Source organism: Galleria mellonella, unplaced genomic scaffold (genome assembly GCF_026898425.1).
Source record: "Galleria mellonella isolate WM207_F2 unplaced genomic scaffold, CSIRO_AGI_GalMel_v1 utg40, whole genome shotgun sequence".
Taxonomy (NCBI): domain Eukaryota; kingdom Metazoa; phylum Arthropoda; class Insecta; order Lepidoptera; family Pyralidae; genus Galleria; species Galleria mellonella.
The window spans coordinates 280300-307967 of NW_026442094.1; the positions used below are offsets into that span (position 1 = coordinate 280300).

A 27668-nucleotide genomic window follows, 5' to 3' on the forward strand; every position below is an offset into this window, starting at 1 on the left:
TGATTTTGTCCTTTAAAATCCTGTACCATTATATCTGTACCAAAAAATTACTGAATTATGCCATTTTACGTCTAAAAAATTTACAGTTAACTATCTATGTATGGGATAAAATAAAACGTTGAGAAAAAATAAAACAATGCTAACAATAAACATTATATTGACAATTTCTAGGTTTTATATATAATTATATGAAACATAGATACATTTTTAATAGTTTATTTACATCAACATATTGAATAGTCGGTGTGGTTTTTATCTCTGCAAATAAAGAGTAAAATATCATCTCTGAAAAAATATTTCTGCAAAATAATAAAAAATATAACGTGAAAAAATATTATAGATATCTATGTATACATGACTTCTTGCCTAAATTGCTTGCTGTCCAATAGTTTAGAACTAAAACTGTTTTTTACATGGCGATAAACGGCATGTTTGCTAGCATTATAAATAATTTGCAAATTCGATGTTATTAAGGTAGTTACTAAAAATTAACTAATTATATTATCATATAAAAATTAAAATTAAACACAAACTAAGCCTCTTAAAAGATAATAGTATGTTTTTTATAAATTTACAGCACTTATTGAGTATATTTTTCATTTAAAATTAAAAAGATTAAAAAAACATGTTATAATTTTACCTTCATGGGTAGCATTCTCTTTGCACATGAGTCCGCACATCCTATGAGAGATATTGTAAGACGTCTACGAGAGTTTAAATACTGTAGTAAGGGTAGACTCTTCCTTGCTTCAGGATCTAAACTCTCAACACACTATGCACCACTGCCATGAACAAAAAAATACTTCAACCCACCATACGCAGGTTACTCAGCAGGAGGTGGATATAAAGTTTAAGGGCTACAGATTTCATAGATTTCCAAGTAACAGGATTATAACTTTTGTTAAAGTACTCATTTCTGAAATATGATATACAAAATGTAAATTTGAACAGTTTCATTTATCAATTTAAATTTGCTGGGCTCTGAATCTCTATTAGGTACTTATATACCTACATTTAAAAATATCTATACTAGACTACTTTTCTCTATTATACATACATGGTAAAAATAATATAAATATATCCCATTTATCCATTTTACATATGCATTTTATATAATTCGACAAATATTCACAACTTCAAAGATTTATTAAAGCATAATGTATATTCTTTGGATAGTTTATAAAGAAAATCTTCAATCAGATAGATTATACAATTTTAATGAAAATAAATACCATAATGAAATAATGTTTGGAGTGTTCCATTTGACTAATCAATATTTGCTATATCATGGAATATCAACTAAAAAACTAAAACCGTACACTGAGAGTTACTTAAATGTCTAACATAACAGTAATAAACTTATTACTTAACATGCAACAGTAAATTGTTAAATAAAATATAATTAAATATATAATCTATGTCTGTAATCAAATTTGAATGAAAGAAAAATTTTAATTTCGAAATTTAATACAAATTACAACTTAAAATTATGTTCCAAATTCGTTTAAACTTTTCCCAATAGTAAATAATTTTCATATCTGAAACTCATGATCAAATGAAAACGGCAACATTTTAAACAATTATAGTAAACTAATTATTAATCATTAATATTTTGGTCTAAAACTTGTGAGTTTAGCACCAAAATTATTTATTTACAACTTAAGAGATAAAAGAAAAGACAAGATGGAGACTAGGCGAGAAATATCGTTGTGGCGTCGAGATGTTATGGCATGGTCTAATGTAGTACATTTGCTAATAAAAAATAAAACTAAGAAATTAACATTTTTATAATATTTTTTTTTTCGTTTTAGAATCATAATAATTAGAGGAAGGTATACCGGTGCATATTTTGACGATTAGATACAAGGTATCAGACATAATAGAATTAATATAGCGTAAAGATGGATTTTTGCAAATGATATACTGGTGAGTTTCATAGGTAATGATACCTAACAAATATTACTTTTATCTGATTTCCCATAAAAGAGCAAAATTTAATAAAACAAGGTATATTTACGGAGATTTTTAACATACATATTTATTGAAATAAAATCTAATACCGTAAAATATCTAAATATTCACAAATATGAAGTTTAATTTGATGATAAAAGTTAAAGACAATTTCTCATTTACCAATTATTTTTTCTAAGTACATCTAACAGAATATTTTATAATATAACTTAATATGGAGATTATGAAAAAGGATAACTTAAAAATATGTATAAAAATAGAAAGATACATTGCATATTACAGTTGTAACAGAGTTAGGATAAAGAACTATTTAATAAAAACAATTATTTTAATGTTTACTTTATTATTAGAGGAGCATTTTGTAGAGTTTCTGTTACAAAATAGACGCGGTTTTTTAGTAAGTAATTCAAAATGCAATTCTTGACCATATTTCTAACAATTCGAAGCTGCAGGTAGCTATATTATACAAATAATATATATTTTTAATATTACATTAATAAATGTTAGCACTTATGCATACTATGAAGCTCATTGTATTATTAATATTTCAGTATTTGTTATTATTATATTCGTGTACAAATATTGCTCTGGTGACCATAACCAATCTATGATCTAGAGTTAAGAGTATGTATAAGTAATAAAATAAAAAGAAAAAAAGAGATGTACGAAAAATTTTTGTAAATTTTTTTGGGTTTGAGGGAATGAAGTTAAATCATAAATTGTGTTATAATTTTTTCAAACTACGTTTTCATACAACTTTGAATTGGATGCTTCAATTTGAAATATTTGTTATCATAGATAACTTTAGACAGCTATGGTTATGTATCTGAAACAGTATGTAATCTAGACACGATTTACGTGCAATCACTACGCTTACGTTTAGCTTAAGCTTCGTTTATTAAAAAGCATTGCATCTAATAAATTTCATATAAAGGAGTCACATATAAGCTAATTTTCACATTTACGATTTTTACATGGTATACATACAATCTTACGAAGCATATTTTTATCACAATATATGATGGTCCGAAAATCTTTATATCATCAATAGACAACAGACATTTTGAAAATTTTATTTCCTTTATTTACTGCTGTATATTCCATGTTTAATTCATTTATTTGAGAATATTTGATAAATCATATAAATATCTCCTGTATTTATTAAGTTGAAGAAGAAAGAATTTACTTAGTATAGCCATGTGGTCCGGGCATAGAACAGGCCACCTCTTCCTTTCTTGTGGGTGTCGTAAGAAGCAACTAAGGGAACTTAATTGTAGAGGGATGGGCAGCAGCGTTCCTTTTAAAGCATCTCTAAAAGCCCAACTATCTTGCCAACCCACCTGTTAAACATGGCAACTACTCGCAAAACTCCCCTTATGAGGAAGGCTTATTTTCAGCAGCGGACAGTTAACGGCTGAAATGGTGATGATGTTAGTATATGCATTGTGACATTTGAAATTATTTTTTATTACACAAAACATAGAGTTCTTAATAACATCTTATTTTGAATCTAGCTGTAGACTAACATTTTTTTACCTTAACGTAATGGAGAGCTGAATAAATGGCAAAATAAAATACTATATACAGCTGCATCTACCAATAGCTTAATATTCTTTGTAAAATTTAAAACAAACTCTATACAATGCACTAGTGTTAACTTCGTAACGTGTATTACGTAGTAAAAGTATAACGTAATTAATTCTAGCACACTCGATTTATATTTATAAAGTGCTGGACTGAAGCATTGAGCTGTTACTTTAATTCGTTAATTTAGATTGATAGAACATTCCATTAAAAATCTTTTCGCTATTATTTTTTCTTCGTTATGTTTTTTATTTAGTTAATTTCTGGAAACAAAATACTTCTTGGATATATTTATTATTCGTAGCGCCATCTAGTCATAAACTAAGAAGAGCTCGTGCAAAAGGTACTAGACGACTAGTAGATGTATTTTTTTTTTATAAATACAGAACATTGAAGCCCAGGCCAATGGAAACATACTAATGAATAGAAATATTTGTATTGTGCCGAGATTGGGATCAAATTTAAACTTTAGAAGGTGAAAGAGTGTGTTAAAACGTCATTAAACTTGTACAATGAGGAAAAAAACTCAAAGTTTATGGTTTTAAACAAGATCGCGGTTTTGCAATTTTTGTGGAATGACTTAAATGTTCCTTTATATAAATTCAACAAAAAAGCGTTTTAAAAATAAGTGGCGCCATCTGTATCATGTTTAAATTCGACAAATATTTAGGAGGTAGTTTGTGAAAATGTCTCCTAACTAGCACATATCGTTATTGCATAAAAGACTGCATGATTTGTTACAATTTCTATGTGAACCACTCAACCCTAAGTAGTATAGGAGTTGCTTTATTACTTGTAGCTACAGACAACTAATCGCCATCATTGCCTAACTTCACACCGTATTGACAGAAGAGATAATTTAAACTTTCTTTTTAAAGAAATAGAATTGTAAATTCACTGAAATGAATTTGTTATATGTATTATGCATCTTAGGTACTTATTGATTAAAGTGAAGGGTCGATGTGTTCCTTCGGTGCGGGTGGTAGTACGTGAACTTGCTTCGCTTTCCCCGCGTGGTATACTTGTCCAGGACTGAAAGGCTCCAAACGAGGGTGTGCTGAGATGTCTTTCTTTGGATCTGTATATGACAATATTACAATTAGTTAGGAGTTCATTTGTACATTAGAATCTAAATGGTTACATAGAATGCAGTTTCAGAGGGCCTGCTGAAAACCATGGATCTGATTTTATAATATTAAATGTATTGAGGTTTTCGAAAAAGACTACAGACAAATCTTAAAATATCTTAAAAAAAAAATTAAATCTGTAATTAGCTAATGGCCCGCCACATAGCGGTATTTGTCTTTTAAAGCAGAGAGGGTATTGTTACTAACTGACACTAATTGCCACATTGCTAGCAATACGAGTATATCTCTGAGAGATCACTCTTGGAACATTTATATGTAGTCAAATCATCTTAATGACAACAGACTTGACTTTGTTTTTCTTTTTTTATTCAATAGGTTTAAGCTAGTGGAGTAGTAATGGGAGGAGCATAAGAGAGGTGACCATATAATTAATAAAAAAATTCTATAGACATGAATAGTACTAACGATATCATAGAATATCTATTTACCATCTATATAATAATCTAATTGTTTACCATCACTTAGACATTACAATTCCTGATGACTGTGATATACTAGGTAACGTCACTCATATTCTTTTTTCAAACCGACTTAAACCTTGCAACCAATACTGACCTTTGGTATTGGCAGCAATGTATTTGGAGAGTCGGACGGTGGGTAACGGTAGGTAGCCAGCGGCTAGCGGCATCACGTCCAGGCACACGTCAGCTGGCGAACCGCTGCTCGACTCCATCGTTATTACACCTGCAAATATATTATTGGGGGCATTTTTTAAATTACTTAAAAGAGGTTTTCAATTCATATGTATTTCTCTTATGTATGTTACGCGACGTTTTTGTTAATAAATTTTGAATCGATTTTCATGTTTTTTTAACAAGCGATAGGTTTTACTTCCATGACACCATATCATCATCGAATCAGCCATTATCAGTCCATCACTGAACACAAGCTTCCCCTATTTTTTTAGGCTTTTTGCTAGTAGTAGCCACGCTTGATAGATGGGTTAGCAACTGCAGTTAGGCTTTTGTTGATATTTTAAGAGGGACGTTATTATGTTCCCCTAGTCTCCTTTTACGACACCCACGGGAAAGGAAGAGTTGGCCTATTCTATGCCAAGGCCACATGGCAACTTTCAGGACAGTCATAAGTTAATTTTATTACTATTGAATTTTATGTTACATAGGGGTCAAATGAACCGTTAATACCGATTATAAGAAATACCGCTATTAGGTGACAAACAAACGAACTATTACGTCTATAATATTAGTAAGGATATAGGCAATAAATAAATACAATTTAGGTACAGAAGCATACACACTAATCCTCATAAATGTATTTATTTTTTTAAAATAATTTATCGTAGCATTATCGTACAATTTTATCGTCGTGATAATTTTTTATCGGATTCATCATTAAAACGGTATCGTTTTATACAATTTTAAACATTCAACTCTTTTATTATATCTTTGTATTTTATTATATTTACTTATTGATAAACTATAATAATTTTTTAGATAAACTATATAAACATACCTGCAGTGCGGCCTAGAACTGCCCACATAGTTTGATCAGCTAACACCTCGTACATAAGGGATGTATATTCAGTTTCATTTACCTATAAAAAAAAAAAAAAAACTTTTAAAATTTCATTGAAATCTAACATTAGCTTTATTTTGTGTCTGTATTTTGAAATAATTACAATATTTCAATTTTAAACTTGGAGCCGATCAAAAATAATATAAAAATAAACACTAAATCGATTTAAAAAATTACATTCACTTATAAAAAATATATTAACAATGAATAACATACATACATTGTACTTTATTTAAAAATCCATGCGAAGGCGAGGTGAGATGCTAGTCTATACTAATATTATAAGGAGAAAATATTTTATTTTTTGTATGTTTGTTTGTAATGGATAAACTCAAAAACTACTTAAATAAATGTAAAAAATCCTTAACCTATAATAAGCTAGATTATCAGCAAGTAAGATTAGCTATATATTAATTCACTCTTGCGCCACCTGCCCTTTTCTATCTGTTCTCCCTTAACTAAAGGTTGTCTGTAAGAGATTGCCCTAGCGATAAGACCGCCTTTTGTACCTTTATGTGTATATTTCAATCTGTATTTATGTTACTGTATTTCATTTGAATTATTCACTTGTCATTGTATATTTTTATTTATGGTGCAATAAAGAGTTAAATAAATAAATAAATAAATATATATTATTATTTATTTACTCATGCGAAACTGGGGTGGGTAGCTAGTAGTATATAATTATATACTAACCCTTTGCACGCTCAGATGTAAACAGCACACCTGCGACGCTCTACAGAAGTCAGAGCCTTTACTCGGTTCCACTTTAGTTCGGATCACAAACAGCGTCATGTAATCTTGTATATCGAACGGACACGAGAATGTTCTATATGGTTCGTCTGTATCGAGAGGACGGTATTCCACTGTAAACGTCGCTTTCAACGGTTCAGCCTTAACTAGAGGATCTTTCAGGAGCTCCCACATGAACGACACCGTCGTACCATCTGGGGATACCACCTGCAAGTTTTGAGAAAAAATATTTTAAAATCTGATGTAATTTTCATGAATTTACGAGGGCATTTTTATGTGTATAGATGTAGAAACATTGATAGAAGTAAAAAAAATATGCAAATTAATTTACTAACTAAATCTTTAAAAAATATACGAAATATTACATGTTCCAAAGTTATTTAGCAGACTGTGTAAGTAAGTAATATTATATCAGAAAAAAATAGTTTCCAATTAATATTTAAGAAATTGATCAAATTTGGTAAATTTTTAATCCAATTACTTGCAACACTGAAAAAAAATGGCGTTCTTTATTTTAGTTTAAAATATATATATATATATACATTTAAAAAAATATATACATATATATATTTTTTATACAACTTAGAATCGCAAACAAGATGACGGTCCACCTGATGGAAAGTGGTAACTGTCGCCTATAAACATGAGCAGTACCATGGGCATAACAGAGTATACTGTTTTGCCCATGATACCTCCCATTCCTGAGGACTCAGGTGTTATTCCTTCGTATCCTGTAAATTCACGCCATATCTTATCCTTCAAACCGAAACACAGCCATGCAAACACAACTGCTTCACGGTTGCAATACGAATGGGACAGAGGTACTCGAGCAATTGACTTTTGTACAGTCTCCCACTGGTGATATTTGTCAAATTAAATCAGCTAAATGTCAATTTAGCTGAGTATTAGTTGAGAGGTTTTTGACAGTGGATGGTGTATGTATAGTATAGTAGAGGCGGGCGGGCGGTACCATGTGCCGGGTGGCGGGCGGGTTGAGGTCGGCGAGCGCGGCGCCGCGGCAGGCGAGCGCGGGCGCGGCGAGCGCGAGCGGCGGCGCGCGCGCGGGCGGCGGCGCGCCGCGCAGCGCCACGTGCACGAACTTGCGCGCGTGCGCCGTCAGCAGCCGCCACGCCGGCGCCAGCGGCCGCGCCCACTGCAGCCGCACCTCCTCCGCGCCCGCCCGCCACGGGCACCGCACCACCACCTGCCGACACACACGCCACATATTTTATTACAATAAATTTTATAATAAGCATTTTTTAGTAGTATCGTATTCTACGCACGTACGCATAAACACACACGCACGCACACACAGACGCACGCGCGCACGCACACACACACACACACACACACACACACACACACACACACACACACACACACACACACACACACGCGCGCGCGCGCTCACACACACACATACACACGCACGCAGGCATACACGGACACATATTTTTTTTTATGAATCTACCACCCAGTTCGGATGCAATTTCAACTGGGCAAAAAACATAGCAGTTGTTTTTTTTCCACATAAAAGTTGAGTTTACAAAAAAAAATATGAATGGATAACATAACTTTTACAAACTTCGTGCTGATATAAAAATAGAAAATAAAAAGCTACAATCAATTACAGTATTCTTAAGTAGACCAGTCCCCAAACACATTTCTATAAAAAATAGTATTTTTAATCATGAGCTAAATTCACTTTTCAATCGCGTAAAGGATTCTCTTCTCAAGGATTTTATTAACCATATCTTTTTATTAAAAAGATTTACTTTTATACTAACTTTAGCAAATATGACGTCGATTTTTTTCGTCATAATAATAATTATTGTCTGCGTTAATATAATTAAAATTTTGTGTTGCTTTAATATAAACAATTATGTGATCCTTTTGGTTGGATCTTGTATCATATTTCAGTAAATTACTTTAATTTTGAAAAAGTTCAAGTAAAATGAGAAAATATTATAATATTAAAAAAAAATGATATTAATAAAATATTGATAAAATATAATAATTACGGTATGTTCTATGCTTTTTTCCGGTCTGGCTTGCAAGTTAGCGAAGAGTTTCAGCGGCACGCGGGTAGTCTCGAACGGTTTGCAGGCCGGTATTGGTATAGACAGTTCGCGTGTCATGGGTGATCCCTTCTCAGCTAGACCTATTTGGAGTCCGGCTGATGTTTTTAGATCTATTGTGGCATTCTGGAAAAAGAGATAGAAAAGCAAAATAGAATGTGTTGTACTATAAAATAAACATTATTAAAAACGCTTTGGTTATGAGTATCCATTAACAATTCAGGGTATTTGCGGGTGTTATATCAATTGGAATACGATATTATGGAAATTTTTGCTAGCAATGTCAGGTTAACTTCTATGGAGACGCTCTAGGAAAGCATCGTAGTTAATTCTAGTGAACATCGTAGTGTAACACACTACACAGTAATTGTTCACACGTAATTGTTTATCTGCATCAATTTTCAATTTTTTCACCGCATAATTACATTTCTGTTTTGCCAAAGGTTGACTGGGAGAGAATGCTATATATGTAGTATTAAGTCTGCATTTTGTACCAGACATTTTGTTTGGTAATGTGGTCAATAAATTTTTTTTTTTTTTTTCCCTTGTTATCTGCAATCGGCTCTTCCATAACAGCCATAATCAGATGGAGTCATGTGTGAAAATTAGCGTTTTGAGAAGCAGTCCACTGACAGCTCTCTCAGAATGATTTTGTAGAGCTCTTCAAACTCTAGTGTCAAGGTTCAATACAAGCCATCGTCTCAGTCTTGTAGATTGTTGTGCTGTTAGTAATTCTCCAGCCAGGTCATTCGTATGATTTATAAGGCGCTGTTTATATTTTTTGCTGTTCATCCTTATCTCTTCTTTAACAGTATTAATTTGCATATAGTTATGTATCTCCTCGTTTCTAACAAACCATGGAGATTTAGTAATGTTTCTTAAAATTATGTTCTGAAATCTCTGTAAAATCTCTATATTGGAATTACTAGCAGAACCCCACAGTTGGATCCCGTAAGTCCATATAGGTTTTATTATGCATTTATACACAAGCATCTTGTTGTTTAATGATAGTGTTGAATTTCTTCCTATTAGCCATGATAGATTTTTGCATTCCAGGTTTGCCTGAGTTCTCTTAGTCTTAATATGTTTTGCCCAAGTGAGTCTTCTATCCAGGTGCATTCCCAGATATTTAACACTTGTTACTTTTGGTAGATTTTGTCCCTTCATTTGCACCGGTGTTGCATCTCCCTTTCTTAATGTGAATGTAATGTGGTGGGATTTCTCTGTACTACATTTTATTCGCCATTTATCCAACCAATAATCAACTTGATCTAATTGTGCTTGAATTTTCTGTGATGCCACATGGGGGTCTGTGTCACTTGCCAAGCATGCTGTGTCATCAGCGTAAGTTGCTATTGTTATATCATTTGTCACAGGTAAGTCCGCCGTATATATTGAATATAGTACAGGTCCAAGAACGGACCCTTGCGGGACCGACGCACATAAATTGTAGAATTTTGAATAAGCTTCACCAGATTTAACTTGGAATATTCTATCTGCAAGATAAGACTTCAAAATCATATAAAATGAATTAGGTAGTTGTGTTTTAAGTTTATATAACAACCCCTTGTGCCATACTTTATCAAAAGCTTGTTTTATATCGAGGAATACAGCAGAGCAATATTCTTTTTTTTCAAACGATTCTCTAACTTTTTGTATAACTCTATGCACCTGTTCAATTGTTGAGTGTTTTTCTTTAAATCCAAACTGATGATTAGGTATGATTTTGTTCTCATTTAGAACTGGTCTCAATCTATTAAGTAATATTTTTTCAAAGACTTTTGACATTGTAGGCAAGAGACTTATTGGTCTATATGATGTAACTTCGTTGGGACTTTTTTCAGGTTTCCGAACCATGCACATCTGTGATACTTTCCAGAGCGCAGGATAGTAATGCAATCTAAAGATAGCGTTAAATATCATAGTCAAGAATACCACAGCCTTTCTGGGCAGTTTATTGAGCACTTCTCCTGTTATCAAGTCATAGCCTGGTGCCTTTTTACTTTTTAGATAGCGTATATATCCCGCTGTTTCCCTAGGTGTGACAAGTTTCAACATAGGAGAAAGTTGTTGATCACTATTCAAGACCCTATCTATTTCTTCCTCAAATCCTATCATATCTGACTGGTTTGCAGTGAAGACTTCCTTTAAATGTTCAGCAAATAATTGAACCTTTTCTTCGTCTGTTTGGGCCCACGTATTAGATTTTGTTTTAAGTGGTGGTATGTGTTGAATTGGTCTTTTTAAATTTTTTGTTACTTTCCACAATGAATAATCATCCTTTTTTGTGGAAGATAAACTTTTAAGCTTGTTATCCAGTGTATTGTTCACATGCAAATCAATCATCAACGTAAGTTCTTTCGCTGATCTATTATAGGCTTTTTTATCAAACATATTCCTACTTTGGTGCCACTTTCTACGTAGTCTTCTTTTTTCACAAATTTTTTCCCGTATCTCTACTGTTATGTAAGGTGCCCGATCTTTTTCCTCCAGGTCTGGGGATGAACGCCATGCTGCTTCTTGTATTAGGTTGGTTATATAAAATGTCGCATCATCTAGATCTTCTTCAGTTTTTAGATTGATCTTCAGATCAATTCTATTCTCCAGATAATCAGCAAATGCGTCCCAATCTGTTCTTTCATTATACAGGGTTAAGGGTCTTTTTCTCTTTAATATGACAGTACTGATTGTAGCTATTACTGGAGTATGATCAGAGGAGCCATCAAGGCATGATTCCACAACGGTATATAGATTGGACAATCCTTCCACTATATAAAAATCAAGCAAATCAGGTGTCTTATTGATATCAGTTGGCCAGTAAGTTGGTTCACCGGCTGACATTGGATGTAGTTTCAATCTATCAACACAAGTTTTTAGGTGTCTTCCTCTTGTTGTACTCAGTCTAGACCCCCAGAATGTATGCTTTGAGTTCCAATCACCTCCACACACAAATCTAGAACCCAATGTCTTGAAATAGGTAGCAAATATTTTATCGCTGATTTTTTCATTTGGTGGACAATATATGGCACTAATGTTTAATGTTCCTTTACAATCCATAACAGTAACTGTTGTAGCTTGCAGGTATTTTTCTTCAATTTTATTATGCAGGTAGTGTTTTAGGTTATTCCGAATGATAACGGCTGTACCACCATGCGATCGCCCATCAGGATGGTTAGTATTATAGACATCATAGCCTTTTAGTTTATATGTTTTACTATTATTAAGGTGTGTCTCTGATATGAGGATGACATCAAGTTTATGTGTTTTTATTAGAATCTCTAACTGGTCACTATTGGGAAGTAAGCCGTTTATGATCCATGTTGCTATTTTAAAATCCATTTTAGACATTCTTACTGATTAGCTTTGTGACAAGATTCATCAGTGAAGTCATAGTTTCTAAGATACGGTCGACTTTTTTTGACTGTTTTAAGAATAGCTCTTCGATTCTATGTAAGGTGGTAGTTTCATGTGAATTTATTTTACTTGCGTTACTTTCACAGTCGTTACGATTGTTTCTCTGTGACTTAGAGTCATCTGTTCTTGTTTTTTGATCTTTTCGTGTATTCACTTTAAAATTAGTTTCTATTTTATTTACTATCTCGCTGTATGCAGGTATTATTTTATTCTGGGTTTCTTTCATATATATTTCTTCTTTTGGATCTTGTTTCTTGTTTATTTTAGGTAATGGTGGGTATTCTGATTTATTGTTTGTAATGTCAATTAGTTTATTAGAATTTTGCGGTCTCTGGATATTTTTTCTCATCGTCCTTGCTCTTATTTCTTTGTAAACTTGACAGCCTTTGTAGTTAGCTGGATGTTGCCCTGAACACAGCGCACATAGAGCTGGAACATTTTTCCCGATATTGCAATCTGTAGTTTTGTGAGGTCCGGCACACTTAACGCATCGAAAGGGTCTCATGCAATTGTTTTTACTATGACCGTACTGTTGACATCTCATGCACTGTACTATATTGCTAGTTTTTTTTGGATCCTGTATTTGTATCCGCTGGTGATAGATGTAGGTTATGTCTTTGACTCTTTTATTGTTTTCATGTGGCTCTAGATTTACAAAAAAAGTATTAAGAGGTTCTTTTGTTCCTTTGACTCTTGCAATTATTATTTCGCCTTTAACTTTATTTCCTGTTTCTTCTATAGCTTTTATTATTTCTTCTTTGGGAGTGGAATGATGAAGGTGTTTGATGACAATCTTTTGGCATCGTTCTTCTTTTCTTGTAAAAGTGTGTCCAATTAGGCCTTTGCTTCGTATGTGCTCAATAAGTGACTTATATTTTTCAACATTGAATGAGGATATAATTAATTGATTTTTGGAAGTTATTTTGAATGTGTAGTCTTCTTTACCTATTACTTCTTCGATAAATTTGGCAAGTTTGCTGAGGTCCTCGATTCCATATAGAATTATAGGTGGTGGTTTAGAAGATATCTTTTTTGTTTTATTTATTACAGCTTCACTGTCTTCTACATCTGTGTTCAAGCCATCAAACTTATTACTTGTTTCTATAGTGAGATCTACTACATTCATATTATTTTTTAATTTATTGGACTCTGTTTGTCGTTTTTCATTGACTTTTGTTTTCTTTATTATTGGATTTGATTCTGGGGATATGACTCTTTTATGTTTTGGCCCTGGAGCTCGTTGCCATGATGGTCTTTGCTGGTTATCTTTTGTAATCTGTTGTCCGAGTAAATTTGATTCACTATTTGATTTCTCCCTACTGTAGAACATGCTTCTATGGAAAGTCTGTTGGGTGAATTTAGTGTGTGGTGTAGTTTTTAACACAATTTCTGTGTTTACAGTGGGCTTTATTATGTTTTCATTTTGGTCAATAAAATATAAATAAATAAAACGTCATCACATATCATTTTTATCTATCATACCTCTTTCAATAATTCGTACACGGCTGCTATTTGAATGGAGAGGTATGGCAATGTCACTAGGTATAAAGGCATAATATCATAGTTTTTAGGAATATCAACATAAGAGATAGACATGTGTGATATCCTGCACTCCATGTCTATAAATGACGTTCCTATCAGTTGGGCCACCTGCTTGAAGACATTTAGACTATTTATAATAGGAAACTGGGAAACTATAGTATAAAATAACCAACCTCTTCTATATGCGAACTTCCACTGGTCACAACCAACTCCATAGCATGCTCTAGTCCAGCCACCAGGTCCTTCTTCGGGTCCACTTTATTCAAATACACACTGATGCCCTGTGTCACCACTTCGAATCCCATTTTCGTGCCGATCAGTGCATTAGAGAGAAATTCTAACTTTCCCTCCACTATTACTGATACTTGTCCTAACATGAAAGTACCACATTTATTTGATATAAATTCTAAGTCTATCTCATTTAAGCCGGGCTTCAGTTTGAATTCATCCCGATGAAATGAATTCTGATAATTGCTCCTAGTTGTGGTGGATGGTTTCCTATATTTGGTGCTGTCAGATCGTTTGAGTGTCGCTTTAGGATTTTGACACTCCACTGTAGCTTTTTGCAATGTTTTATCTTCTTTGTAGTGCAATTGAGAGGTAATTTGTAGTGGATTTAATAAAAGATTCTTAGGTTTTAAATCGTCCAGTCTTATACTGAAAAAAAAAAAAGGTTAAGCATTTTATTCACATATGTTATCCTATAAAGTAAGCTATATACGAGATATTCTCGTCAACTGTGAATCAATTTTATTTATATTCGGACGGACTTTTATTAAATTTTTACAAATTCTTACAAATACAATACAATACACCATCAATTCTTACAAAAATATTAATTGTCAATACATTACTTACTTATACCATAAAGTAAATATGACAATATGGCGTTTCTCTTTTAAGTATTACTAGTTAATTTTAAACTTTTACCTTCTTATTCATAAAAACTTCAAACGTCTCATAAAACATTTCAGCTATTGAAATGTTTTGTCTCTTTCTTTTGTGATAAATTGTCAATTTAAAAGAAAGTGACAAAACAGTGTAATAGTTAAATAAGGTTTGTGTGGGGTACATTTTAATTTTTATAAATAAGGGGATTAATTTTGTATACATATTCGTATTATAATTTTTTGGAAATTAAGGCGACGTGAATGTAGGTAAATAGTATAAATTTAGATATATATGCACTGTTAAACAGTTTATCTCTTCTTTACGTATAAAGACAAATTAAAAAGAAGTTGCTTAATTATAATTTGTAAAATAACTTCACTCACCTACTAACTATATTAGATAATTCACTTTCGACAACGTCCGAAGTCGACTTCCTCGGTGAATTCGTTTGCGTACTTACACTACCGTTTACAGTTAAATCAGTCTTATAACATTTGACCGGCGTCCTTTTTCCGCTTTCATTTCTATCCTCTTTACAAGGTTCTATGCTGATGGCCGTGCGAGTACACGTGACCTCTTTAGGCAGGTTACACTCGAGAAGCAAGCGACATTGAACCTTATTATCTGTGATATAAACACCACGCTCGGACGGTATTAGAGTTGCGGATACTAATTTGAAACAGTCATTGAGCTCTGCTAGCACCGTGTCTTGTTTATCTGATAACTTCTCCTTTATGCATTTCAACATTTCTTCAAAGTAGAAGTTTCTGACTAGAATCTCCAATTCGGCTGTACACGCTATTGTTGCAGAGAGCTTTGTATATCTGGAATTATATTTAAAAACTGTATAATACCTAACATAGGCCTCGATACCCTGTAACTTCAATGGCATATTATCAGAGGGAGACTTTGTACAAAAGTCGATCGCTTGGGCACCTCTGTCCAATTCGTGTTTCAACCGTGAAGCAGTTGTGTTTGCATGGCTGTTTCGATTTGAAGGGTGGGATATGGCGTGAATTTACAGGGTACAGAGGAATAACACCCGAGTCCTCAGGAATGGCAACGCATGGGAGATATCATGGGCGAAACAGTATACTCTGTTATGTCCATAGTATTGCTCATGTCTATAGGCGACCGTTACCACTTTCCATCAGGTGGGCCGTCAGCTTGTTTGCCATTCTAAGTTGTATAAAAAAAAAGTCCACTCTTTAATCTGTAATACAGCGCAGCTACGTCACGGTTGAAGTACTGATAGGAGAGAGATAGTCATGCAAATAAGCTATCTTATAACCTACCTGTCCATGTCATTCATCTTGTGAGCAGCAGCGACGAGCTCAAGTCTGGTCTGCGCGGCAAGGTCCCGCCAGCCTTGCTCCTCGTAAGACCGCAGCGCATCCATAAGGAATACCACCGCTTTACCAGTCTCGCCCAGCTCTGAATAGAAAGAGGCTAAGTCTCGACCGATTAGGCGGGCGAATCTGAAATTTATGTTCATAGAATGAAAGTCGAATGCTGTAGCAAAACAATATTTTGTCGACCTACCGCGTGATAAATATTTATAATACCAATTTCTACATAATAATGCAATTTTCACAACCTACTTATCATACAGTGTTGGACATGTTTAACTCATACTTTTGGGGTGAGAAGGGGTTATTATTTATAGAGTTTTTTTTAATGGGTGATAATGATATGGTAACCCCACCCACGCTATTGGTATACACTGGCGGGGCACAAGTGAAGAATGATAGGTGAGGATGAAGCAGGTCAGTTAGCCCATCGTGACGAATTCAATAAGAATTGTTCACGATGGTTTCCAGGGGGAACCACGTGGAGGTCGACCTAATAGGGTATATTTCTAATAATAGGGCTGTCGAATCTCTATTGCTAACAATCCCTTTCCCCCCTATTTATAGGGTTTAGCAGCCCTATTGCTAGCAATATATATTGCCAGTTAAAAATCCATGCGGTTTCCCCTGAAAACCATTTTGGTTAATCTTAACGAAATCATCACAATGGGCCAATTGACTTGCTTTCATCCTTACCTATCATTCCTTAACGGTGTCCTGCTAGAGTATACCGATAAAGCAGGAATGAGTTACGATTCCATTATCATCCATTAAAAAAATGCATCTGAATATTGTGTATATAGTACCTGTACATAAAAATAGTACTAACCTTAATCTTCCAATGTGTTTGTAGGTCCCCATAGCCATTTCAGCCAATTCCAAATAATACTGTTGGAAACTGGTTTTACTGCACAGCGCTTCCTTCAGTCTGTCCGTTGGTGTGGGCTGTTGGTTGTTAGGTTCACTGTCTCCCATGCCAGCGGAAAGCATGACAACTAAATGCAGTTGCTCTGAGCTGGGATCCGGAGAGCCGGGGAGAAGACCACATAGTTTCCCTAGTTCATGTAACTGCAAGTGAATGAATTTCACTAATAAATATTTCATCATTATTATCATAATAGAAAAATAATTCAATATTTGAACTAATGTTTAGGTTTTCTAGAAAAAAAAAAAAAAATAATATATAATATATATATATATATATATATATATATATATATATATATATATATTTATCATCAATTTATATGCCAAGTGCTCTATATGGTACATATACATAGTACATCTCTTGCTTTCTACACATTTAACTCATTTTAAACATGTATACAATGAGTAATATATATATATATATATTGAACGGTGTGGACTGCCGTTCGGTGAGCGTGGACTGTAGGGGCGTTGGTTCAGGCTGGAGTGAAACACAGGGATTACTATTCTGAAGCCTCCGGTACCGTCTGAAGAGAGTATTTTTTCTTCTTGCCCTATTTCTTCTATAGTGCGTCGCTGCCCGGAAGCGAATGCCGCTCGACGAGAGGCGGCCTATCTTTATACCCGCCCGCTCACACGATATATATCTGTATAGCGGGACGGGGCGAAAATACGCGTGTCTCTTCAGATCGGTACTCTATAGCGTCTATTTATTTATTTTATTTCAATTTACAATTTCTTAATTCTATTTATTGTTACAATTTCTATTCGTAGGTAATAATGACAACACGCAAAGGAATACTTTATTTAACTTACACTATCTTAAATCTATGTAAATCTATATAAAATAACAGAATACAGAAACGATTAACTAGGGACTTAACAACTATAAATTACGATATATACAAATAATGTCGCGAACATAATCTCCCGCCGCAGCTCTCGTAGCTGGAGTTAACTCGTGTTCGCGTCGCTCGATGTCGATGTGGGCAGTATGATCAGCTTCTTAGTGGGTCGCCGTAGGATGCCCTTGTTCGTCCGCACGTCGACCGCTCGGATCTCGCCGTCTGGTCCAGGGTAGGTCGTCACCACCACGCCTCGCGGCCACGTGTTGCGAGGCAAGGTCCCATCAGCTATCAGGACCAGGTCGTCCATTTTGATGGCTCCGTGTGTAGCTCGGGGCTCCCGCCGGTGTTGCAACTCGGCTAGGTACTCCTTCACCCACCGGTTCCAGAAGCAATCAGCTAGCCTCTGGCTGGCACGCCACTCCTTGTGTCCCGCCGCGTCGCTCTCGGTGAAGCTGCCTGGCAGTGGGACGCGCGATGGACCGCCCAATATGAAGTGATTGGGGGTTAGGGCGCTGTCGTCGTCTGCCGATGTTGACACGTGGGTTAGCGGTCGACTATTGAGGGTGTGCTCGACCTCGACCAGCAGAGTGTGGAGGACCTCTTCCTTGGGGGCCCGCTCGTTCAACGTAGCGGCTAGTGCGGTCTTCACGCTACGCACCAGCCGTTCCCACGCACCTCCCATGAAGGGTGCGCTCGGGGGAATGTAGCGCCACCGGATGAAATGGACTGATGACTCTTCTTGGATGGCTTCCTCGGCTGCTTTCTTCAGTTCGACGTCAGCACCTTTGAGGTTGGTGCCTTGGTCGGACCATAGCTCAGTGGGACACCCTCTGCGGCTTATGAAGCGCCGCAGGGCCATTATGGCGGAGTCCGTGCTGAGGCTGCCGGCGATTTCCAGGTGGACTGCGCGCGTCGTTAAGCAGGTGAAGAGCACTCCGTACCGCTTCTGGTGAGTGCGGCCCACTGTCACGGTCATAGGCCCGAAGTAGTCTAGGCCGGTGAACGTGAACGGTCGTTGATGATGCGCCAGCCTGCTCTGTGGATGGTTGCCCGTTGACGGCTGCGCCGGTCTTGCTCTTCGTAGGCGGCACAGCTGACACCTCTTCAGTTCACTGCGGACGGCGTGTCGTAGGCGCAACACCCACAAGTGTTGTCGCACCTCGTTCGTGGTGATCTCGAAGCCGCCGTGGTGAAGTTTCTGATGCACCCATGCGATGTATAGGCGCACCCAGGCGTGGTTTCCGTCGACGATGGGGGGCTCTCGTTGCTCGGCTGACAAATCGGCGGCGGCCGCTATTCTCGATCGAAGTCGCAGAATGTCGTCGTTGTCTATGACGACCGACAGCTGTATGAGTCGACTGGATGACGGCAGCTGTTTCCCATGTTTCAATACTGCGATTTCGTTGCCGAACGCCTCTTGTTGTATCGCGCGAATCCATAGTCGTCGCGCGCGATCTAGGTAGTGTGTGTCTATGGGGATGAAACACACAGATGGACTATTGCTGTTCTTGATTTTCATCTTCGTCTTCTCTCTATCGACTTTCTTCGTGCGGGTCCAAGTGGGGTCGGTGCTCTCTTTCTTCTTGTTCCTCTTTCGGATGGCGGTGCAGCGTTGACTGGTCGGTCGCAGGAGGTCGATGAACTGCAACACTCGTGCTGAACTGCGAACAAGTTTCAACCAATTAGAAAAACGTGACGGATCGGGTAATGCTATAGACAACTGCGTCGCGTTCTGTAGCTTGTGTACGCGTTCTTCTCCCGTTTCCGCTTGACTATCGTCGCTCGTACTATCTTCACGCGGCCACTGTTCTTCGTTTTTGTCGAAATTCCTTTCGACCGGTCGGAGACGTCGCATTGCCGATTCGTAGTTGTCCGGCGGCACAGGGTCGTCCTTCTTCCATAATAACCCCGTCTCGTATCCTCCCGCCGGTAACGGACGAGTTTTCTCCTCTAAGATGCGTAGGGCGCGACGTTCTTCTTCATTGTAAGACCTCTTCGGTGCGATCCCCAGCGATTCGAGCGCGAAATGTTGCTTCATCATTTCTTCCATCGATTGTTCCTCTTCATGTGTCGTCACTATGTGGCTGATTCTGTGCACCTGCTGTCTTGTACTCGTATGCAGTACCCATCCCAGATCGGTGAGTGATGCGATATATCGGATCCTCTTCTGACTTCGTGGGCCAGCAGTAGGTGCCAGTTGTCTTGCCCCAACAGTACCGTCGGTTTGCCCTCTTCATAGACCAACTCCTCTCTATGTCTCGTAGATGTGGACAGCCCTTGATGATGCGCGGTACCGACTGCGGTGATAACTGCAGTCTGTCCATCGTCCGTGCCCCCACTGTGTATTCTTGTGAATTCCGCCCGCGGATCTTGAAGTGAACACGCGTCGATTGAGCTGCGTTGATCCGTGCCCCGGCCACACCTTCCATGTAGAATGGTGCGGGGGGACCCGTAGCACCGATTCGCTCCGCCACCGTCGTCTCGATGATGGTGCAAGTCGACCCGTCGTCCAGTAGCGCGTAGGTGTCGCACGTTCCCGTGGGACCGGTGACTCGTATCGGCAGGATCTTCAGGAACGCGATCTTGTCGTTTTCCCTTGCCGATGCGGTGACTGCGGCGGACTTGTCCTCGACGACGTGTGTCGTTACTTCATTCTCCGGCTGTTGTCGCGTGGTGTGCAGCAGAGGGTGATGAGTCTGCGTGCACTCATCTACTCCACATCTCTTGCTCTTGCAGGCGTGGCGAAATCTTCTTACTTTGAGGCAACGGAAACACAGCCTATGAGTCTTCGCTAACTCCCATCTCGCCGATGTGTCTGCTTCCTTCATCGTCTTGCAGTCCGATGGAGCGTGTCCCTCTCGTCGACACATCGGGCACGGTGGTGTAGCGGGTTTCTCCTGCGTCGTGTATGTCTTCGCCGTCTTCCTAGGAGCGGACTCCCGCCGGTCTTCGGACGGTATCTCCTCGGCGGGGGCGAAGTTTCCACATCGTGCGGCGGTCCTTTGCAGGAACTGAGAGAGTGTTATGAGGTCCGGTTGTCCCTCCGGTTGGTCGTTGGCGAAATCGTAGTACTTGAAGCGTAGTACCGACGGCATCTTCTCTGTGACGTTTCTCACTATTTCTTCGTTGTAGAGGTAGTGACTCTTGTTCAGCGCTCGTATCGTGGCGACGACGTTCTGCACCTTGTTTGCGAAGAGGCAGACGTCTCTTGCGTTGTCCGAGAGTCGTGGTAGCGCGCGGAGTTTGTTCAGTTCGGCTGTGACGAGTGCTCCAGGGCGGCCGAACCTCGCGGCTAACATCTTCATTACTTCTTCTGCGGTCGTAGACCCGACGAATAGGGAGCGTGCCGCGTCCTTTGCGGCCCCCTTCAAGCTTCTGCGCAGTCTTGCTAGGTTCACTTGTTCTGTGAGTTGACTTGCGCTCTCTTCATAGGCCATCTTCCATGGTAACCACTCGCTCGACGATCCATTGAAGACTGGCAACTCGGTGACTCTTGACGCTGTGGAGGGCAGTATGTTGCGAGCGGCCATCTGCATGGCGATCGCAAACTCATTGCAATCGATGCCCACCTTCAGCACCGGTTCTTCTTTCTTCATCGACTGCATCGCTGCTGCTATCGTAGGAATGGCGGCATGTGGGTCAACGTGGCGTGCGTGGTCCCGGTGAAGTGCGTCGCTGCTCGGCTGTGGCGGCGGCGCTCTCGAATCCTCTTCAACGGGTCTCGATGGGACGAACCCCTGACGCTTGCCGGTGACTTCTTCTATCTCTGGTACATGCGGCTCCATCGTGAGTGCTAGCGTGCTTCGATGAACCCAATCCGACGTTCGTTCTCTTCTGACGGTAGCGTCGTCGTCTTCTATTTCCTTGTCGTCTTCCGATTCGGCTTCCAGGGCGGCGATACGTGCAGCGGCCAATTCCACCTCCTTTCGAAGTAGCTCCTCCCGTGCCTTGGCCAGAGCCTTCTTCTTCTGCGAGGCCGTGGTGCGAACCGTGCGTGCCGTGCCGTGCTTCGGTTCCTTCTTCCTTGCTGTCTCCTCTGTCGTTCCTGTGGCTTCGGTAGTCTCCGTGGCTCCTGTGGTCGTCGTATCGCCGGACGTGTTCGTAATCGATGTGGTGGCGGCGGTAGACGACGTGGCAGCGACAGATGACGTTCTGACAGTCGCAGACGACGTGGTGGCAGCAACGGACGGCGTGGCAGCGACGGACAGCGTTCCGGCGGCCGTAGTCGACGTGGCGGCGGACGTTGTGGCTTCGGTGACGGCGACTTTTTGTTGCGACGACTTCATGTTTCTCGTAGTCGGCATTTCAGCGATCCGGCTTCAGAATGGTCTTCCTCCAGCGATCCGGCTTCTCGATGTACCAACGGTGTTCCTCCAGCAATCCGGCTTCTCGAAGGACCACGATGAACGGTGTGGACTGCCGTTCGGTGAGCGTGGACTGTAGGGGCGTTGGTTCAGGCTGGAGTGAAACACAGGGATTACTATTCTGAAGCCTCCGGTACCGTCTGAAGAGAGTATTTTTTCTTCTTGCCCTATTTCTTCTCGAGTGTAGTGCGTCGCTGCCCGGAAGCGAATGCCGCTCGACGAGAGGCGGCCTATCTTTATACCCGCCCGCTCGCACGATAACGTTCCAACTCGCGATAGCGATCTGTGCGAGCGGGACGGGGCGAAAATGAACGAGACGCGTGTCTCTTCAGATCGGTACTCTATAGCGTCTATTTATTTATTTTATTTCAATTTACAATTTCTTAATTCTATTTATTGTTACAATTTCTATTCGTAGGTAATAATGACAACACGCAAAGGAATACTTTATTTAACTTACACTATCTTAAATCTATGTAAATCTATATAAAATAACAGAATACAGAAACGATTAACTAGGGACTTAACAACTATAAATTACGATATATACAAATAATGTCGCGAACATATATATATATGATATTTTTGAATATTTTTTAATATATCAATTATATTAATTATAGATTAAAAATAAATGTTTATTATTATTACACATTTCTTTTTATCTAACATTAAATTGGTCAAGCAGTTTTAGAAGAGAAGAACTGGCTAGAATTTTATTTTATGTTTGTTGCAAAGAAACGGGTAATCATTGAACAAGTCCTGTATAGAGATAATACATTAAATATAAATGGTCATCATTTACATAACGTGATTTCATAGCTGTGTCCCACTTGACCCCAACTGACCTTATCCTTCGCGTTGTGCAATAAAGGCGCCTGCACAGGTGTGCACATATCGAGCGCGTTGTTGGTCGCGGCCAGGCGATCCACCGCCCGTAGTGTCTCCGCACATGCAAGTAGCGCCCAGCACGCGGCCGCGCCTTCTACTGCGCTGACTCCCAGCAATGACAGCTCCATTAGCGTATTGTGAACTACTGTTATACAACGGGATGCGATCTGGAATGTTAAATATTTATTTAAACTAAACACTCATCTTACTAATATATTAAATTTGTAACTAAAGAATGTCAGTATGTAAGAGATATTTCATAAAAATTAATATGAAGGGTCACAATAAAAGTAATACAAGCTATCATATAAAACTATTATTTTAGAATTGTTGTCTGTTTGTTTGTTGTGGCATTACACACAAACTTTTGCATCCAATTGGATGCAGTTTTCGTAGTTCTATTCCTGAAGGTTTAACTTAATTTAAATATTTAAAAAAATACAATTAAATTAAAGGTTGAAGTTGGTAGACAAAAATATAGGTATCAATATGCAGATGGCTAAAACTAAAACTATAAGAAAGAAAGAATTTCTTATTTTGAACACACTCTTATACTAGCCGTTAATGTCACTTACAAAGATGAAATCTTGTGAATATCTTTTTCTTGACTTTATATTATTATTATTTATATTCTTGACTTTTAATATAATACTATTTTATTTTTTATTATAATAATTAATTTTATAATTAATTAAACAATGGGATTTTATTTGAAAACAGAAAATCAGATGCACTTAGGTCAATTCTAGAATTTATCTATTTATTTATGTGTTGCTGGAAAGTACAGAATGTATTATTAACAAACTTCTATACTACAAAATAATTAATTTTCTCAATACCTACATCAAGTCTAGACATAGACTACTAACGTTTTCCAAATGACCACCCATGTGTGAACTGCATTACTTCAATTATATAGTGCAGTACTGCACTGCGTTCTCTATCCACAGTTAATGCTATGATACATAAATGTAATTACATTTAAAATATCTTGTGTGTGTAATAAGGCAGTTAATATATGGTTTGCCTTGGTTTATTAATGAGGTACACACAGTATAATTGGGTTACAGATTCAACCCTTGCTATGGAAATTTAATCAATACTGTTTTCTTTTTAGGTTGAATATGTTCAAGTTAAGTTAAAAGATAGTTTATATAAATATTTATATAGTATGTATATTAATATGAATATTGTATAATTACTTTTTTCGTTTATGATTATTCCATTATACTATTTCTCTGTGGTAATAATAATGCAAATGAAATGAATAATTCAAATGAATTGAAGCGTAGATTAATCAGCACTAATTACACATCCAACATTGATCACAATTAATAAATTGTTGGTTTCTGTGTGGCATGTTCTAAATTACTGGTATTTGTAATTTTAGAATTGTATGGTAATGACAGTGCTTATTTTCAATATATGTCCATATCTATAGGCAACGGTTACTACTTAATATTAGGTGGGCCATTAGCTCGTTTGCCATTCTGAGTTGCATAAAAAAATTGTAAATTAATTTTTATACAATAAATTTTGAGAATTTTTAGTATTTAGAGTCCTTAATTACAAATACATTATAAATTTATATTATAGATGTTATACTACTATAGTTTAATATAACAATACCTTTTTTTGTTTGTATTAAATTCTATATTTTAATATATCCTTTGTGAATAAAGAATAAATGAATTTCACATATTATGATTAATCATTATTCTTTAGGATAAATTTTATAGTACCTTTATGCCTTCCAGTCTATGAAGATGGTACAAGAACAATATTGATTTTTTTACTGTCATAAAGGGTATCAGTGTTTCACCTCTAAGGAACTTGTCAACAATAATCATTAAAATAATTTAAAATCAACTCACCTCTACAGGTTTAAACATAAGTAATAACATGGCACTTTGACGTTGGAAGAGGTAGCTTCTGAAATCTAATAAGGAGGCTTTCTTCTTTATTATGAGGTCCCTCAAATGTTGTGGCACTAAGGCTGTCAGTTTCACAGCCTGCCATGCTGTGACAGGCTGCTTGAAAGTGTCGAGCCACTTTGGACTCTCTGTCACATTAGAATTGAGTACAAATTGAGAAAACAATGCATCCAACTCATCATATTGGACTAGAGCTTCCTCATATAGGCCTAGCATTTCTAATACAAATGCCAGTTGTTCCTGTAATTAATAAGTAAAATATATTTAAATACATCACTTCTTTTATTTATAAGTATACAAATAATTTACTATAACTTTATAATGGTATAACTGCTTTTTTGGCTGTGTATTTTTAGCATGTAGTATTCTCCTTCAAGATTCAATCAGTTGAGGTTATTTGAAAAATATTTGTGGACTTAAAATGATAAATATAGTTATCATTAAATATAGTTATTTTACTATTATTTTATTTGAAATGTAATAAATTTTTAATACAAAATTAAAAGTTATTTGTAGTATAGAATTTTGTTCCATATATGATAATATCTATTAAGATACGTTTTATAAAATTGTATTAAAGAAAAATACCTGTAAAATAAAGTATTTACAAAAGTCCCACTCAGGATCATTGCGTTTTTCTCTTTGCTCTCTCATATACTCCTCGAACTTTATCAGGGCTTTATTGTAAGCCACTAGAATGAAATGCCTGACCTTTGCCACTAAAGCTCTCCATGATTCTGCACTTCGAGCCTCTGACTTGATGGGATTTATTACAGACAGAAATCGGTCCTCTGTTTGTTTGACAGCAAAGTCCCCTTTTATTCTATCCAATACTGTAGTCCTCGGTAACAGCTTATTGGTTTTGCGAATATCATAGGTTTCTACTAGTACTATCATCCAATCTGTTATACCAGTTTTCTCCAGTTGTTTCAGCCATAATTCAATATCTTCTCTTAATGTGGTTTTGTAATATTCTACATCCTGTAAATTAAATGTGCCATAGTTTCATTTCACTTTAACAAATTAGAAATTATTTTCAATTTGGGGAAAATTATAATGATTTTCTACAAAGAATGTTATGACAAAAAAATTATATAAAAAAATATAAAAAGTTATAATAAATATTGCTGGCTAAAATGACTGGGGTACAGCTATATTTTTTTTAAGTAACATAGCCTTAGCTAGTATTTTTATTCAAACAAATATTATATATATTGAAATAAATAAGAAGCTAAAATAAAAAGATTTCTGTATTAATGAATCATAATATATAATATTATTTATTTTTGTCAGTATTATATTTATATGACAAAATCAATAAATAAAAAAATAAGCTCTGGATATATTATATCAATAAAAAAATCATGCAAGACTGTTGACTAAATATGTTGTGTAAAAAATAGATCATTTTATAGCCAAGATTAATGTGTTTATTCAAAACACAAAAAAATATGAACAATAATTAACATACTAACCACACAGTCTGTCCAATAGATATGAAAAATTGGACGCTTCAGCAAATTCAGCTCAGATTGCACTTTATCCTTATTGAACTTTAAGAATGACGCTTCTAAATACACAGACTTAGGAGGTCGACCATAGGACCTCCGCCATTCGCAGGAGTCTTGTGGTATAGCAGCCACTAGTGGGGCCTCTAGTGTACAAAACAAGTTCCAATCTCCCGCGCCTATGTGAAGAATTTAATAGTATATTATGACATTAAATATGTGGAAAAATTACATGTTTACACTAGTCGATAGTAAATAATTATTGCGCACTTACATGTTATTATAGGTTTATTTGTCATTCCTTCGGGATCAGCTGGAGAGCTATCGACACCCTTCATTTTTCATCATCAGCACAATTCGTCAATTTTTCGGGCATGACACAAATATTATCCGAAATCCACCCACTTTTCGGCAGTTAAAATACACTCCATGCACTAACTTATAACAAACTGCCTACCTGATAATTAATTGTATTAACACTCTTATTGAAATAGATTAAATGTAATTGTTATTTTATTTTTAACTGGGTTCTTCAAAATGGAAATAAAAAAGAGAATTTAAATTGTCAAAACATTGCTGTCAACAGTCATGTCAGCACCCAACTCGACAGTCTTGTTGCGTTTCGTTGTAACAAAATAACCAATAAATAAATTGTGACAGCTTAGTAGATCACTAAGCAAATAATTATTGCAGTACTACAGACGATTAAGTAGTTAATGCTAAAATTGCATTATAAAATAAAAATGGAGATGTTAATGCCTAAAAAGAATATCTCCGGCCCAATTGTAGCTGTTGGTATATTTTTGTAAATATACTATAAAGTAGTGTAAGTGTGTTTAATTATCCTGGGGACCAAGCGCATAATAATATGTATTCTCAGGTATACCTTCAACTACAGTTTAAAGCTCCACTATTTATTCTGAGGTGGAT

General features: G+C 36.8%; 1 protein-coding gene across 1 annotated transcript; it reads right to left on the reverse strand.

Annotated features, from left to right (window-relative positions):
* Positions 1 to 140: 140 nt before the first annotated feature.
* LOC113520227 (trafficking protein particle complex subunit 10) lies at positions 141 to 27345 on the reverse strand. The gene is made up of 15 exons (XM_052898026.1): positions 27013 to 27345; positions 26706 to 26917; positions 25819 to 26211; positions 25171 to 25470; positions 23254 to 23463; positions 17096 to 17334; positions 16213 to 16395; positions 15301 to 15741; positions 14200 to 14683; positions 9014 to 9196; positions 7963 to 8196; positions 6936 to 7199; positions 6177 to 6258; positions 5259 to 5387; positions 141 to 4633 (listed from the first exon to the last, which is right to left on the reverse strand). The coding sequence occupies exons 1-15, from the start codon at positions 27074 to 27076 to the stop codon at positions 4500 to 4502; spliced, it is 3552 nt and encodes a 1183-aa protein (XP_052753986.1). The 5' UTR covers positions 27077 to 27345; the 3' UTR covers positions 141 to 4499.
* Positions 27346 to 27668: the final 323 nt, after the last annotated feature.

Excerpts from the sequence above, each read along its gene's own strand:
- LOC113520227 (XM_052898026.1), bottom strand. The coding sequence starts at position 27,076 with ATGAAGGGTGTCGATAGCTCTCCAGCTGATCCCGAAGGAATGACAAAT. Across the intron at positions 9,197-14,199 it reads GAAGTTCGCATATAGAAGAG|AATGCCACAATAGATCTAAA; the intron begins GTTGGTTATTTT and ends CTCTTTTTCCAG. Across the intron at positions 7,200-7,962 it reads CGCCCGCCACCCGGCACATG|GTGGTATCCCCAGATGGTAC; the intron begins GTACCGCCCGCC and ends CAAAACTTGCAG.